At 36.3% G+C, this 15,783-nt stretch overlaps 2 protein-coding genes across 4 annotated transcripts in view; one reads left to right on the top strand and one right to left on the bottom strand.

Annotated features, from left to right (window-relative positions):
* The window catches only part of SEMA3A (semaphorin 3A), a 504,012-nt gene that overhangs the window by 128,113 nt on the left and 360,116 nt on the right, over positions 1-15,783 (top strand). The window lies entirely within an intron of this gene.
* LOC309810625 (myeloid leukemia factor 2-like) lies at positions 2,251-3,777 on the bottom strand. The gene has a single exon (XM_082632782.1). The coding sequence runs from the start codon at positions 3,557-3,559 to the stop codon at positions 2,816-2,818; it is 744 nt and encodes a 247-aa protein (XP_082488908.1). The 5' UTR covers positions 3,560-3,777; the 3' UTR covers positions 2,251-2,815.

Genomic DNA, 15,783 nt, shown 5'->3' with positions numbered 1-15,783 from the left:
AATCTGATCTGTTTGCTAAAGTGGCTATACAATGTTGCATTCTCACAAATAACACATGCAAATTCCACATCCTTATCCATACTTGGTTCTATCAGTATTTTTAGTGGTAGCCAAAAAATAGTGTGTAGAGGAATCCCATTGTGTTGATATTTTGCTTTTCCCTAATGACTAATGGTGCTAAGCCTCTTTTCTTGTGCTTATTTGCTATTTGCATTTATTCTTTGGTAAAATGTCTATGCATATATTGTGAACATTGTTTAAATAGGGTTGTCTTAATATTATTGAGTTGCAGAAATTCTTTATATATTCAGGATGCAAGTTCTTTTTCAGATATATGTTGTGAACATACTTTCTCCCAGTGTTTTAGTTTAGTTTAGCCTTTTAATTTTGAATAAGTCGAAGGATATTAACTGATGCTTTATGTCCTACTAGGTCTTTCTATGATGGAGAGTGGAAGCATGACCTATGATCCTTTACCTGCAGATTATTTTTCTGCCTAATCTTTATAAAGTGGTTCTTTCTCCTTCCTAGAATAGTCTACTCTCACACATGAAATCAGTAGTTCCCCAAAGATTGAAGAGACCCCTCTGCAGATATACAAAGGTCTCTCTTATCCTCTGTGGAGAATTCTCTCCAGGACTCAGGTCAGCAAAGTCTAACTGCCTTGGTTTTTCAGAGCTTGGTTCTCTGTATCCTCAACTCAATAAGAAGTTTGTCTTATACTTGAATCTTCTAACTCTCTCTGCCCTGAAGTCAGGATACTGCTTCCAAGAAACAAGCTGATGCAATTGTAGGGCTCGTTTTGTTAATTTCCCTTCTCTGAGGGACCCCAGTCCTGCACCACCTTTTGTTCAATGTCTTCACACCATTGTTCTATGTTCATTGTTTAAGGCAGAAGGGTCGATCTGGTCCCTGTTATTACACATTGGCCAGAAATCTTAGTCTTTACCTTCCATAATATTGGAAGTATTGTAAAATATCCATATTGAGTAGATTGACAAACATTTCCATTTGAGCAAATTTTAATGTCAGGAATATCCATATTCAAATAGATTCTAATGAATTCTTTGCAGAAGTGTTAAAATCATAAAGTAGGTTGTTTCCTTAAATAATTTCTATGTTTAGACTTTTAATTTTCTATTTGTATCTTGAGTGACTCCTCCTTTCCTGATTCATACTGTTATCTTTTTTTGACATCTCCACTTGGTTGTCCCATAAGCACATCAGCTACCTCTCAATGCCAGATTATCCTCAGTAGACAAGTGTTTCCTTAGAGAATCAGTATTTGGCAGAGGATGAGGTAGGATTCAATAGTCACTCTGGAGGATTTCGTTTGAGTAAGACTGAATTAAATTTCTTTTAAGCATCCTAGTTGCCTAGCTCAGTTATAGGCAATTTAATGTAGTCCTAGGCAATTTAATCAATCCACCTTCATTAATTTTCCATATGTTTTGCCATAGAAATCTTTCTAAAAATTACCTTGGATCATATAATCCCTCTCCTTACAGACCTTCCAGTGTTTTCCATTGCCTGGAGGACAAAGCTGAAATTTAAACATGGTATCCAACATTCTTCACAAATGTGACTCAGGTTTATAATTCCAGCTTCATCTCTCTCTACCTCTCCCTCCTCAAGAATAGTCTAATCTGGTGGTTAAATTTGTGGGCTCCAGAGTTCAGATGTTTTAATTCCTTAGCTATATATTCCTGCAAAGTTTACCAAAATGCTCTAATCCTAAATTTAGAGTACTCACATAAGTGAATTTAGATAGTATCAGTAGTGCCTATTTCACATGTTTGTGAGAATTAAATGAGAGTATACCTTTCAAAACATATAACATGGTGTCTGGCACTTGGGAAGTGCTAAGTATATGTTATTCTTATTATTCCTTCTCAGTTAGAAGAATTGTATTAGTAACTAATTATTTATAACCATTTTTACCAACCTCACTAGACTGTGTATTCATTCAAGAGATTTGGAAAATTTACAATTAAGTCCATTGACAAATATTAAATTGTGTATTTACATACATATGCCTAAAAGCCTCCTTTTCCTTGCATTTAAAGATCTCTTATTTTCCCTGAAATATTTATTTTGTTGAAAAATAGAATTTGAAGGCCTGTATTCTTTCTACATTTTAAAAAATTTTCTTAATTTTCCATTTATTTATTCAAAGAGACAGTGTTCTTGTGCTCATGGCATTCACAGTGTAGATGTTAAATAAGTTATCACAAAAATGCATTTACAAACTTTTTTTTTTTCTCCATTCTCCTTTATTCCATCAACACCTAGTTACAAGCTGCACAGATCAAAAAATAAAGGCAGAGAAGGATGTGGGGCAGATTTGTATGACGCGTAGCGGCTGGGAAGGGAGACTGGGTTGGCAACTGGTTCTTCCCTCCACACACAGCCCTGGACCAGGGCTATGGCCCCCGCAGCGGGGAATACAGGGAGGAGGTGGGCAAAGATCCAGGGTCGCTGAGGCCCCTAAACCCAGAGCCCACCCCAAAAGCCCCTTCGATGCATGGCAGGGTAGAACGGGGAAGGGAAGGGCTTTCAGAGATGGGGCAGCAAAGTGAAAAATCAAGTTAGTGGATAGAGAAGTGGAGTCATCATGGTGAGGAGGTTAAAGAAGGAAAACGTAGGTAAGGGGGCAGTGAAAGGGTCTCGCTGAGACCCCCAGGGAGAGGTGGGGGCCAGCTGGCCTGTTAATTTAATATTAAATTGGGAGTGGGAGTTGAAGAGGAAAAGTTATTTCAGGGGAGGACTTCTCAGCCTCTCAGCCCGTACACGAGAGGCCGAGGGCCCGGGGCCCTCACCAGTCATAGCGGCGGGACTGTCGAGAGGGGGAGTCCTCGGGTCCCTGGATGGCCAGGCGGGGAGGCCCCTCAGCCCTCCGCCCCCCACCGCCTGAAGCCTCGTGCCTCCGAAATTCCAGGGGGCGCTGCTGCCGGTATCGGGAAGTCTCCCTCCGCCACTCATCATCAAAGGCAGCGGCCTCACTCTCATCCAGGTTGATGTAGTCCTGCCGCTCCTCCTGGTCCCCGGTGCGGTGGTTTCGGGAGCGCTGGAGGATGTGAGCCCGGTCTCGGATGTGATGCCCAATGGACATCTGCTCCAGCCCACTGTCCGAGTCCCGTACAGTCCTCCGAGTCTCCCGGATCCCGCCTGGGGCCGAGCGCATCTCTGCTGTCTCTTGGTAGACCTTGGGTGCGCCGGCGCCCGTATTGGAGTAGGAGATGACAGTGGAGGATGAAAAGGTCTGGCAATTACCTCCAGCCGTCATGTGCTCCATGTTCCCGATCATGTCGTTCATCATCCCAAACATGTCCATGAAGCCGCCCGACATTCCCAGCATCCCGAAGGGGGAGACAGCCCCAGCCTGCATCCTGCGGCTGGCAGGCCTGGTCCCTGGCATGTTGCCATCTGTGATGCTGAGGAAGGGGCTGTATCCAAAGCTGCCCGACAACATCCGGTTCATGTGCTGCCAGTGAATGGCAAAGGGGTCCATCAGGAACATGGGGTCCTCAGGCTCCACGTCCCTCATGAAGCGGAACATCCTGATTTCAGCTCCAGGGGGCTCCACACGGTCCCCGATCCGGACTCAGCGGCCCATCCGGCCGGTCTCGCCTCTCGGTGCGCGGCAGGATCGGGGCTTGCGGCCCGGGACGCGGGATTGGTCCGGGCGTGAGCTCCTCGGCCTCCCGAACCGCCTCCTCGCACAGCTGCCACCTCTGTGCACCCCCCTCGGCCCACTGAGCCCGAGCCCCGGCCAGGCCCGGGAGGAAGTCGCATTTACAAACTTTGACATGAATTCCAAAGAGACGTAAAAAAGTTTCTATAGCAGCAAAGAACAAATGAATCTGACTTGAGGGTTTAGGCAAGGCTTCTTTAGGTGGTGAATCATAAATGACATGTAAAGAAGGAGTAGAAGTCCATTTGTTTGGGGGTGGGAAAGTAGGAAATGCATTGTGGACAAAGATTCTAAGGTGTAAGGGAGCATAATCTTCCAAAATGGCAATAGAAATTATTCATTAAAAGAGTGGTCTCTAGAGTTATACTGCTACTTTCAAGTCCTTGAAGGGGAGAGGGGCTGGGGTATATAGATGGCATGTCCAGAATTATAATTTTAAAAAATCATTGTAGTGTCAAGCATTGAGGAGACTACACTGAAGAACAGCTAGAGTTAATGGGAGAAAAAGGAGGCTGTTTCAGTCATCCAGGTTTGAGATGATGAAGGCTTGGATGGATGTTATCAGTGGAGATGGAGAAACTTAGAGCAGGACCCGTTGATGGAATGAATGTGGAGTGAGAAAGAGTAAATAATGACTCCTAGGTTTCAAGCACCTAGATTCATGAACTGGTGTGAGAATTATAGGCATGTAGGCAACTCGTTCGTGCTTTACACTTTTTAATTCAGAAGAAATATCTTGGATGATTTGGAATTTATTTATTTATTTCCATTTTTATTACATTTTCTTTTATTTATTTATTTTTAACATCTTTATTGGAGTATAATTGCTTTACAATGGTGTGTTAGTTTCCGCTTTATAACAAAGTGAATCAGTTGTACATATACATATGTTCCCATACCTCTTCCCCCTTGCGTCTTCCTCCCTCCCACCCTCCCTATCCCACCCCTCTAGGTGGTCACAAACCACCTAGCTGATCTCCCTGTGCTATGCGGCTACTTCCCACTAGCTATCTATTTTACATTTGGTAGTGTATCTATGTCCATGCCACTCTCTCACTTTGTCACAGCTTACCCTTCCCCCTCCCTATATCCTCAAGCCCATGCTCTAGTAGGTCTGTGTCTTTATTCCCATCTTACCCCTAGGTTCTTCATGACCTTTTCTTTTCTTTTTTTTTCCCCCTTAGATTCCATATATATGTGTTAGCATACAGTATTTGTTTTTCTCTTTCTGACTTAGTTCACTCTGTATGACAGACTCTAGGTCCATCCACCTCACTACAAATAACTCAATTTCGTTTCTTTTTATGACTGAGTAATATTCCATTGTATATATGTGCCACATCTTTTTATCCATTCATCTGTTGATGGACATTTAGGTTGCTTCCATGTCCTGGCTATTGTAAATAGAGCTGCAATGAACATTTTGGTACATGACTCTTTTTGAATTATGGTTTTCTCAGGGTATATAACCAGTAGTGGGATTGCTGGGTCGTATGGTAGTTCTATTTTTAGTTTTTTAAGGAGCCTCCATACTGTTCTCTATAGTGGCTGTATCAATTTACATTCCCACCAACAGTGCAAGAGGGTTCCCTTTTCTCCACACCCTCTCCAGCATTTATTGTTTCTAGATTTTTTGATGATGGCCATTCTGACTGGTGTGAGATGATATCTCATTGTAGTTTTGATTTGCATTTCTCTAATGATTAGTGACGTTGAGCATTCTTTCATGTGTTTGTTGGCAATCTGTATATCTTCTTTGGAGAAATGTCTATTTAGGTCTTCTGCCCATTTTTGGATTAGGTTGTTTGTTTTTTTGTTATTGAGCTGCATGAGCTGCTTGTAAATCTTGGAGATAAATCCTTTGTCCGTTGCTTCATTTGCAAATATTTTCTCCCATTCTGAGGGTTGTCTTTTGGTCTTGTTTATGGTTTCCTTTGCTGTGCAAAAGCTTTGAAGTTTCATTAGGTCCCATTTGTTTAGTTTTGTTTTTATTTCCATTTCTCTAGGAGGTGGGTCAAAAAGGATCTTGCTGTGATTTATGCCATAGGGTGTTCTGACTATATTTTCCCCTAAGAGTTTGATAGTGTCTGGCCTTACATTTAGGTCTTTAATCCATTTTGAGTTTATTTTTGTGTATGGTGTTAGGGAGTGATCGAATCTCATACTTTTACATGTACCTGTCCAGTTTTCCCAGCACCACTTATTGAAGAGGCTGTCTTTTTTCCACTGTATGTTCTTGCCTCCTTTAGATGATTTGGAATTTAAATGGTGTTTTCTAAAAAAGTAGAAGATATAATGTTGCCTTGAGATAATCTTTGAAGATTGATAAAACAGTCCACTATTTGAAAGCAATATTTAAATCTTTATATTGTGCATTTAGAAATTGCTTAATAAGTGGGTGCTAGATAAGTATATCAAAGTTAGATACATAATCACATTAACTGCAGGGAGAGCAACGAGTATGTGTTTATCATGTAGTTGATATTGTGGTAATTCATGTCTACATGAAGTTAAATGGAGACTTTACTGATCAGATTGTTCTAATAATTAGATTCATATTTTTTCAAGTGATCCTCTTATTCTTTTGAAATTGCCTCACTTCTCTGTTTTACTTTGTACATGGAGATATAACCACTGTAAAGATTAAGCTAAGAAACTTTGACTATCCGAAGAATTCTAATTTCACTTTTACATTTTATTTTTTTATGGAAAATATTTATAAAAACAATTTTACTATTTTGTTTTTATACATCATTCAACTGTCAATAAAAAATTTAAGTGTTTTCTCCAAAAAGAAAAAATTCTGATACACTTCCACCAGAAATTCCGAGCCAGTTATAAATTTATTAATATTATAGTTAACCTGATACAAATATTTCTAATTCATGTATATCTTTTTAAGTACATCTACATAAATCCATCTTGAACTTAGTATAAACCTATGGCTAAATTGAGTGTCGTAACTAGGATATAAAATTGCTAGGCTTAAAAAATATTCTTCAATTACAAATGTTATTCTCAATCAAGGAATAGATTTTCATTGAATTATTAATAAATTTTAATATATTATTTTTAATTTACCTAGGAAAATGTCACTTTCTCACATTGCCTCTTCAGAGCATTGAGAATTCATAGCTTATAATTACATTCATATAATATTCAATTAAATACACATTTAAACAATTCACTTTAATAATCTCCTGTACAGGAATTATAGAAGTATATGAAGTAAGTATTTATTTTTCTTTATAAGATTTAAATAATCTAAAAATAAATTTATTATATCATATCATGGTAATTTTTGAAAATATGTTTTCTAGACAAAGTTACAACCCATTGAATTAAAAAATCCTCCATGCGTTTTTTTCCTCTCTAAAATGATATGGAATATATATCCTAAGTGATGATTTGAGTACTGGAATTACTTTTTCCCAAAAATTAATGCCTGTAGGTGAAATAGTTCATTTATGAATGTTGAAAATTTTTTCAAGAATACTACCATTAATATGTTCTTTAAAGATGCCATTGGTGTAAATTATCATGTGAAAGCTTTGAAAACTGCTGTCGAAATTGAGAAGATGGAACACTTTCAGACCAACTTCACAACATTTTCCTCTTTGCTGTACTTCTCAAAGAAAAAACAAAATTTAAGCAGCATTGCACAATATTTTGCCCTCATTGCTGTATGAATGGGACCAAAATACCCCAATCAAAATAACCACCCTTATATTCTTTAACTCCATACCTCTTGTGCTCAGAACCACAACTATGGGGAAAAGTTTTACAAACATACTTTGTCACCAAACCCTTTCCATAGTTCTTGCCAAACTTCTACACAGTAGGAACTGTGAAAACAAGTGCCAAAACCTCACGTTCCTCATATAGCTTCTAACAGCTGCAAACCCTTAAGCTTCAAGTGCAGCTGCCTCGAGTAGAACGACTGAAAGGACTCACAAAGGCAGATACACAGATTACATATGTTCAATAACTTTAAAGCAATAATAAAAATATGTGGTTATATTAAGGCCATTAGGCAAGAGGGAAATTGTACAAGCAGTCTCTAATTGACCTTGCAGGGAGAGTCTGATCGCCCTTATTGTGCCTTCATTAGTCCCCAGATCATCTACTTTTGTTAGGATTATATAGTTTTTCAACACACAAACCCACACCAAATAAAGTGCAATTACATTGGTTCAGTTAGTACCCCATCTCTGATTTGTAATTTTTCAAGGGAGCACCATTTGAACAGTTAATTCTTGAAAAGTCTAAAGCAACTCCTGGCACCAAATTATTACTAGCAACCCAATATATAGGATATATATATATACCCCAACATTGAGAATGGAAACTACCACAGACATCTGAGGTATACCATATAAAAACAAAGAGCAAATTCAAGTAAAACCCCACATCTGATGAAAATAACTTAAAACATGTTTTTCTTCCAAACATTAAATACTAGATTTGCCTTGCAGTTCTCTTGTTCCCAAAAAAAGATCACAATAAATTCAGTTAATACCTTAAATCTTCTTTCCCTTTGCTTTTTAAGGCTGTAGAAAACTGAACATTTGTGAATTGCTCTTCTATTCTTTCAGCTTCTAACTGACTTTATTCAGTTGAATGGACACACACAGAAGCTGGCATTTAAAGGTTTTTTCTTGTGGACCTGGGCAAGCTGAGTCCCCATCTCTGCCATTTTAGCGCCATTATATTAATTTATGCCCAATCTCTGTGTTTAAACGTCCAGTTTTTTCAAACATTCATCCTTAGAGGCAAAAGAATAATCCTGGAGTTAGAAATAAGTGAAGTCTAAGAATAATTTAAATGTGAATTCAGGCTAATGTGTGTTTAAGCTCTTAGGCATCATGATTTTCAATTTATAAAATACAAAAGACATCAACATTGTAATGATCAACTCTTACTGCATATTCTAATGTAAGGCACAGGTACAGTGTTAAAATTTGGGAAGGGGCCATAATTCTAAACAGTTATTTAATTTAAGTTTTAACGTCCTCCTCCGCCTAAACTTTAGTTATAGTTTAAATGAACAGATTTGTGCTACTATAGTTTTCTTTTTTTTTTTTTTTTTTTGGTGCGGTACGCGGGCCTCTCACTGTTGTGACCTCTCCCTTTGCGGAGCACAGGCTCCGGACGCGCAGGCTGAGCGGCCATGGCTCACGGGCCCAGCCACTCTGCGGCATGTGGAATCTTCCTGGACCGGGGCACGAACCCGCGTCCCCTGCATCAGCAGGTGGACTCTCAACCACTTCACCACCAGGGAAGCCCTACTATAGTTTTCTTAATGGATGTCTTTTACACAGTCATATTTTGTAAGCATTTACTTTTCAGTCATATTATATTTATTTAATCAACCTCTATTGGGATAAGTAGAACATTTTCCACTGTTTTATATATATATATATATACGTACATATATGTGTATGTGTATATAAACATATATATACCTATATATATACACACATATATGTGTATTATATACACATAAATATATATAAGATTGTGATGAATATCTTCATAAATAAAGTTTTGATAAGATTCAATATTTCTGGAACAGTGAGATTTATCTTCAACTTCTGCTTGAAATGTACCCCTCCCAGACATCTCACTGCTTCCTGAAATTCATTGTTCAAAAACTTTCTACCGTTTTTGGTTTTTGTTTGTTTTTTAATTTCTTTCTTTCTTTGAGACTGTTTTGGATGCTATATGTAGATCAGGAGGAACATGTGCCAACCCTCCTTTCCCACACTAAATGTAGTGAGAAGTATGACATCAAACCCCAGCTGCACGAGGCATTTATGGATCTAGGGAGATTCTTTATCAAGGAGTTTCCAATGATCAAGAATGCAAGCTTTCTTCATTCAGATCTGCACACAATGATCCCTCCCTCTAAAGCCTTTTTATATTAAATTGAATTTGAATCCATTCCTCGGTGAACTTTCATCTTGAGCTAATTATGACTCAATGCTGCTTGGCCTTAGTAGGCTTCTGTGGCTTAGGATATGGTTTTGAAACACTGCCAGATGAATGCAGCAAAGTGTGGCACACATGGAGTATTGGCCCATTGGCATCTGAGGAAAGATGAGAGCTACCTGTCTTCTCTGAGTGTGGCTTCTTTGTTTTCTCTTTAAAATACCTGTTTTAAGGGATGAAATATATAGATATAGATGCAGGCAAAGGTCTGTGTATTTTTTTGTGTTTGTGCACACATGTATCAACAAAAATGTGCTAGACAATAAAACATAGTTTCAGTATTTTTCTTGACAGCTATTTTGGAATTAAATCACATATGGCATAAAAATAATTCATTGAATTGGATAACAATAAAATAACTGAAATGTACCCATTGCTAATTATGTGCCAGTCACCTTTAATTTCTTAATCCACATAATAATCTAGGAAGTGGCACAATTTATCCCCTTTTGAAAGTGAGTGAAATGAGGCTTAAGAAGTGTCAGTTACTTGTCCTCTCACCTCATGAGCCAGAATTCAAACCCAGGCCATCTACATAACACATCTTGTTCTTAACTGGAAACACCAACCCATTTCTATTACAAAGATAACTTTAAGTCTAGAAAAGGTGTTGACATAATAGAGATAACAACTATGCTGTTCTTAGAAAAATTGTATCTAAGCTAGGCTTCCTGAAGAAAATTGAGATGGTAAATAGATTTTTCATAATTTAATTTGGACTGATTATTTTAAACAACTATAAGACACACTACTCAGTAAGTGTGTGTTTGTGTACATATCTAATGGTAACATTTATCATCATTTAATAGGCCTGCTAGGGGACGTTTTTCCCTAGTGCGTTCTCCTAATGGAACCCGTTTGTGTGCTGTGTAGATGGCAAGGCCTCCCTGGTGGCTGGTCTCTCTTCCTTAGATGCATTTCTCCCACAGGCTCATAGAACACTGTCCTACTGTATGGAGGTAAAATGGAGGTTGTGAAATGCAGTTCATGTTTTCATTCTGGCTTTGACTGAACATCTGCTCACCCAAGACCAGCTTTTTTTAGTTCCATCTACTCATTACTATGGTTACCATGGTATATACTCTATTTTAGGCGTGTATCTGTTGGCGTGTGGCCATTCTCTCTGGGAGGAAAAAAGAAAAAGTTTTCCAGAGCTAAACTGGCCTTCTATTCAGTAAATATGGTAATTTTTGCCTATGTTGAGCTTCCTCCCCTCCTCTTTCCTTTTTGTTTGGTGTTCTTCTGTTTGTAAAAGGATCTTTCCATCCAACTTTTTTTGTGTGGATTTAACTACACATTTTCTACTTAATTACTCCCTCTGTTTTGAAAAGTTTCCCCTTAATTGCACTCATATAGGGCTTGTTTCTATAGTCATTGTGATAGTTAAATGTGACAGTTGCCTGCTTATATTCTTCTAAATATGGTATCTAGGAAGAAAAAGTTCTGATATTTCTTGAAGAAGATCATGCTGTTAGTCTGTTAGTAAATTTTAGCCACACTGTAGGCCTGTGTTGTTCAACAGGATGGATAGCCAGTAGCCTTGTTTGGCAACTGAGTTCTTCAGTTGTGCTAGTCTGAGTTCAGTTTTGCAGATTTTGAAGACCTAATAGGAAAGAAAGAATGTAAAATATCCCAATAATTTTATGTTGATTACATATTGATGGCACGAAATAATAATAATATTTTTGTTACAATAGGTAATAAAATGTATTATTAAATTAATTTCACTTAATTTTTTTACTTTTTTAATGTGATTACTAGGAAATTTAAAATTAAATAATGGCTCACATTGTACTTTAATTAGACTTTGCTGCTTAAACCACTTCTGAGAGTTGAGATATCAGTAAACACACAAACAAATAACAGTAATTAGTATATTCATTATTTGGGGTCATGTTTGAATTCTTACTGCGGGCTATAATAATTTCTTTCTTAAATTCATGTCTCCATAGTTCATAAATGTCTGTTATTTAAAGGTAATATGTTTGAATATCCTAAGAAAATGTGAATCACATAATCTTTACCTTCCAGCAGGGAATAAACAGTGTCTGTGTGTGTGTGTGTGTGTGTGTGTGTGTGATAGGTAGATTGATTGATAGATAGATAATATTATAGATATTATAGATATTATAGATAATATATTATATATATTATAGATAATATTATATATAGAGTTTCTCAATTGATCTAATAAATTATTATCTTCCACAATTATAACTTCTATATGCCAATGTAAAAATATCTCTTAGCAGGGAGTAAACCTTCATAGTCAAAATATACATGCAAAAGATCTGAGGAATAAAGACATAAAACTCATGTATTTTCTTATGAAAGGGGAGTAGCCCATCATATCAAAAACAATTAAAATTATGTAAAAATGTAGCTATATACATTTTATAAGCCTATTATCTTAGGTTCTACATGCAACCAATATTAATAATAAGTTTATAATGGGGAGAAAAGAATTACTCAGGAATCATAGGAATTTAGAGAATTTTTCCTCCCCATCTCATAGAATAGACGCAAATTATTTCAAGTCTTGTAATTGAAGTTTATATGTGTGAATCTGAGTCAGTAAGGACATTTGAAAGTACTTATAATAGGAATTATATACCCAATATTAGAAATTGGTAATATATTTTAGAAACATTTTCACCCCAAAAAGGCAAAATAAAATAAATTTAATGTTTTATAAACCATTTATTTTAATTGTCTATCTTATTTACTTTAGTTTTTATTTTATTATAAATTATAAATAAACTTTAGTTTTCTGGAAATTTTTTTCACCCATAAAGCATGATCTCAGGTAAAAATTAGGTTAAATTTTCTCTAGAATTAATTGTAAAATACTTCTGACCTTACTTTGAAATCTATTTCACATATAATATATTAATAAATTTATAAAAATAAAATTTATAGAATAGTAAATGTAAAAATGGCAAACAAATTTGCATTTCCAAAATATTTACTCCTAGAAAAGACCAATCCATAATTTGGAGTCATGTAGACAGAAATTAATAGTAGGTTTAGTCTTTGATTACTTTCTACCTTTTAGTTAATTAACTTTTAATAGTAAACTTTGTTCTTGGTATTTAATCAATTGGAAGAAAAGTCAGTCATGGATATTCACTTTTTTTTTTTCCATTATACTTGGTGGACTTTAGGTATATACCAAAATCTGTTAAATACTGTAGATAACACAGTCCAGAATCTGAAAATTACTTCATTCCAGTACATAGTTTAAATTTCTGGCAGTAGAACACAATGTAATATGGAAAATTTGAAAATTGTTTCCCTTTAAATTTTACAAATAGCTTCCTTGATGCCCCAAGCCTTCGAATTCATTTAACTTCTAACAGATACTTACTTAGTCTCTGTATTCACATATAGCATATGTCTCGGATAAAAGTCACAAAGTGAAAACAAAAGAGAAAAATGTCACTACTCATCGGCATTATGCCTTTGAACATTTCCTTTCTCTAAAATATTTCAAATTAGCACATGTACCAAACTATATCTTCTGACTTTCTAGCCTTGGAGCAATATTTTTTTTCACCAGCATTTTTTAAATTTTTTTTTGGAGGGTGGGTTTTTCATGGCAAGTCGGAAGGGTTTGAAATTTTGAAATAGTTATGAGAATGTTTTGGTTGCTTTCTATGAATTAGAGGCAACTAGTTTCCTAGTTATTTTTTTTTTTTTTGCTTGTTTTAATTTCTTCTGTGAGTTCTGAGAATTTTGATAAAGAGGCAAATGAGGAGGTTAAGAGTATATAAGAGTATAAATGAGGAGTATAGAGTCATTGTGGGAAATCTGAAACATCATCATTTTCAAGTTACAGTGTTACTGAAGTTGCTTATAGCCAATAGAGAGTCATTTTCTTGTGTTGCATTTCTACAATCTGATGGAAGCTAAACACCAAAGTAGGGACAATCAAGGGAGGCTGTAAATGCGTTTGTGATGAGGACGTTGATTGTAGCTCCAACTGAGAACTTTGGAAGATGGTGATTTTACCAGGTATTTCTAAATTGACACTCACTTGCAGTATGTAGGCACTATTGCCATTTCCTATTTTACATAAGAAACTTTCCATCAAAGCTGGATTTTTGTCTCAAAAATCGTGTTAATGGAGCTAAATAAAGAGGTAATTAACGGACACCCTAAAGCAAGCCTGAAACAGTCTTCAAGGCAGCAGTCTTAGACTGAATCATGACTTTTAAAAAAATGAGATTGCATTATTTCTCTCTCATATCTTAAATAATACAGTGATTCGTAACCCTATGATGTTAAATTGTTGTATTGACAACATGCCTGCTGTGAGTAGAGACATTTGAAAATAATCTCTTTGGGTGTAGCAAACTTTATAAAGTTACTCAATCTTTAACTATGCTCAAGAACTATGAATATTTACTCTGAAGTAAAAGCTAGTATATAGTAATCACTTTAAATGTTTTTTCTTCTACAAGTTTTTTCTGTGAAGCACACATCTATCTAGCTACCTGTCTGTCTATCCATCTATCTATCTATATCTCAAAGCATATCAGCACCTATTTCATTAGTAGAGCATATGAAAATAGACAAATATTTCAATTTATCAATGTATTATATTTATTATGTATACAGCCATATGTTGTTTATGTTCCTTTAACTATACTGAGTTGCCACTGAAAAACCAAAAGATTAGTTTCTTCATATTAAGACAATTCCCACTGATCTTGTCTTAATTTTAGCCATTACTTTGAAAGCTGACTCCCACTTTGGCCCAGGATCTAATATAGCGAATTTAGGAATTAATAGACCTTTACTTATTTAGACATTTACATTTCGACAGACTGCTGTCCAGGACAGCCTAGACTAGAATTAAGTATTGATACATCCCTTCATTGGCAGTGCATCTGAGTACTGTGAAAAAAAATAAAAGAAGGTAATTACATTTCCGTGAATAAGAATTTGTAATTATTTACAATCATGTCGATCACATTTTAATATGCAGCGGATATAGTGTCTTTTTTTGGAAATGAGTCACTGGGATTTAGAATGTTGGGTTTATTTGTAATATCCTGATGGAAACATCTGGTATGAGCCACTTGTAAAACTCATAATGCCACACCAATACTCACATTAGCATGTTGCATGATTCAGTGAGCTATGTAAGTCTTTGGATCCTTTGTTGGAACTGTCTCTGAAAGAGTACTGGTAAAGGAGTAATGAGTAACGGTAAAAACAAGTTACTGAGTGAAAAAGAAAGACAACTGAATCCTGCTTATGATAATTTTGTGAATGAGCTGTAAAGATATTAGTAGGAGTCAGAGATTTCAATTACATTCTTCGTTCTATACTTCATTCAGGCAAATTGTATTCTTCCCAATGTGTCAGAACATTTTGTTAATAACAGAAAATACCTCATTGCCATTGGGTTTGAATAGGCTCTTTTCCACATTCCTATTTTATTTCAGCAGATTGGACTCCCCTTCCTTTCATTTCTCCTTTTTCTGCCACTAAAGGAGCATGCATGCACACACACAGACTTCATTCCCTCTTATTACTTGCCAACTGTAAGACTGAAATGCCGAACTCTAAAATGTGATTTTTTTTCAAACAGCAGCAGCAACATCTGGATCTATGCAACTTTAATCTTGGCTGGTTTCCTTCTTTTCCTTTTTGGCCTTCCAGGCACCTGTGGACGTCCTGTACATACACAATTACATCAAACCATAGTTGGAAATCTGATTCTCTTGGTATAATGAACAATGATTAGTTAGAAGCGTATAAAACCACAAACTGCTAGTAATAAAGAACAAGTTCAGTGCATTACAGACAGGGGGCAATGACAACTCCAGTTAAAAATTAAGTGAATTTAAAACAGTTAATGAAAACTAGAGTCACCTGAATCTTCTATTTTCAAACTTTATTTTAAAAGTGTTGGTTGGGATTAAAGGCAGAAAAGCACCTTTTGTTTAAGGGGGAAGGCTCTTGTCATAAAATATCAAACCTTGATTTTGAGCTACAAGAATTTGAGAAGGAAGCCAAAAAGTTCTTCCAAATACCCCTGGCAAATTTCTTAATCATCTTGATACTTCTATTTTTTGATACCCCAAAGT

The sequence above is a fragment of the Mesoplodon mirus genome (assembly GCF_964341445.2).
Source record: "Mesoplodon mirus genome assembly, chromosome: 9".
Lineage (NCBI taxonomy): Eukaryota > Metazoa > Chordata > Mammalia > Artiodactyla > Ziphiidae > Mesoplodon > Mesoplodon mirus.
This window is presented reverse-complemented; position numbering and strand designations above follow the sequence as displayed.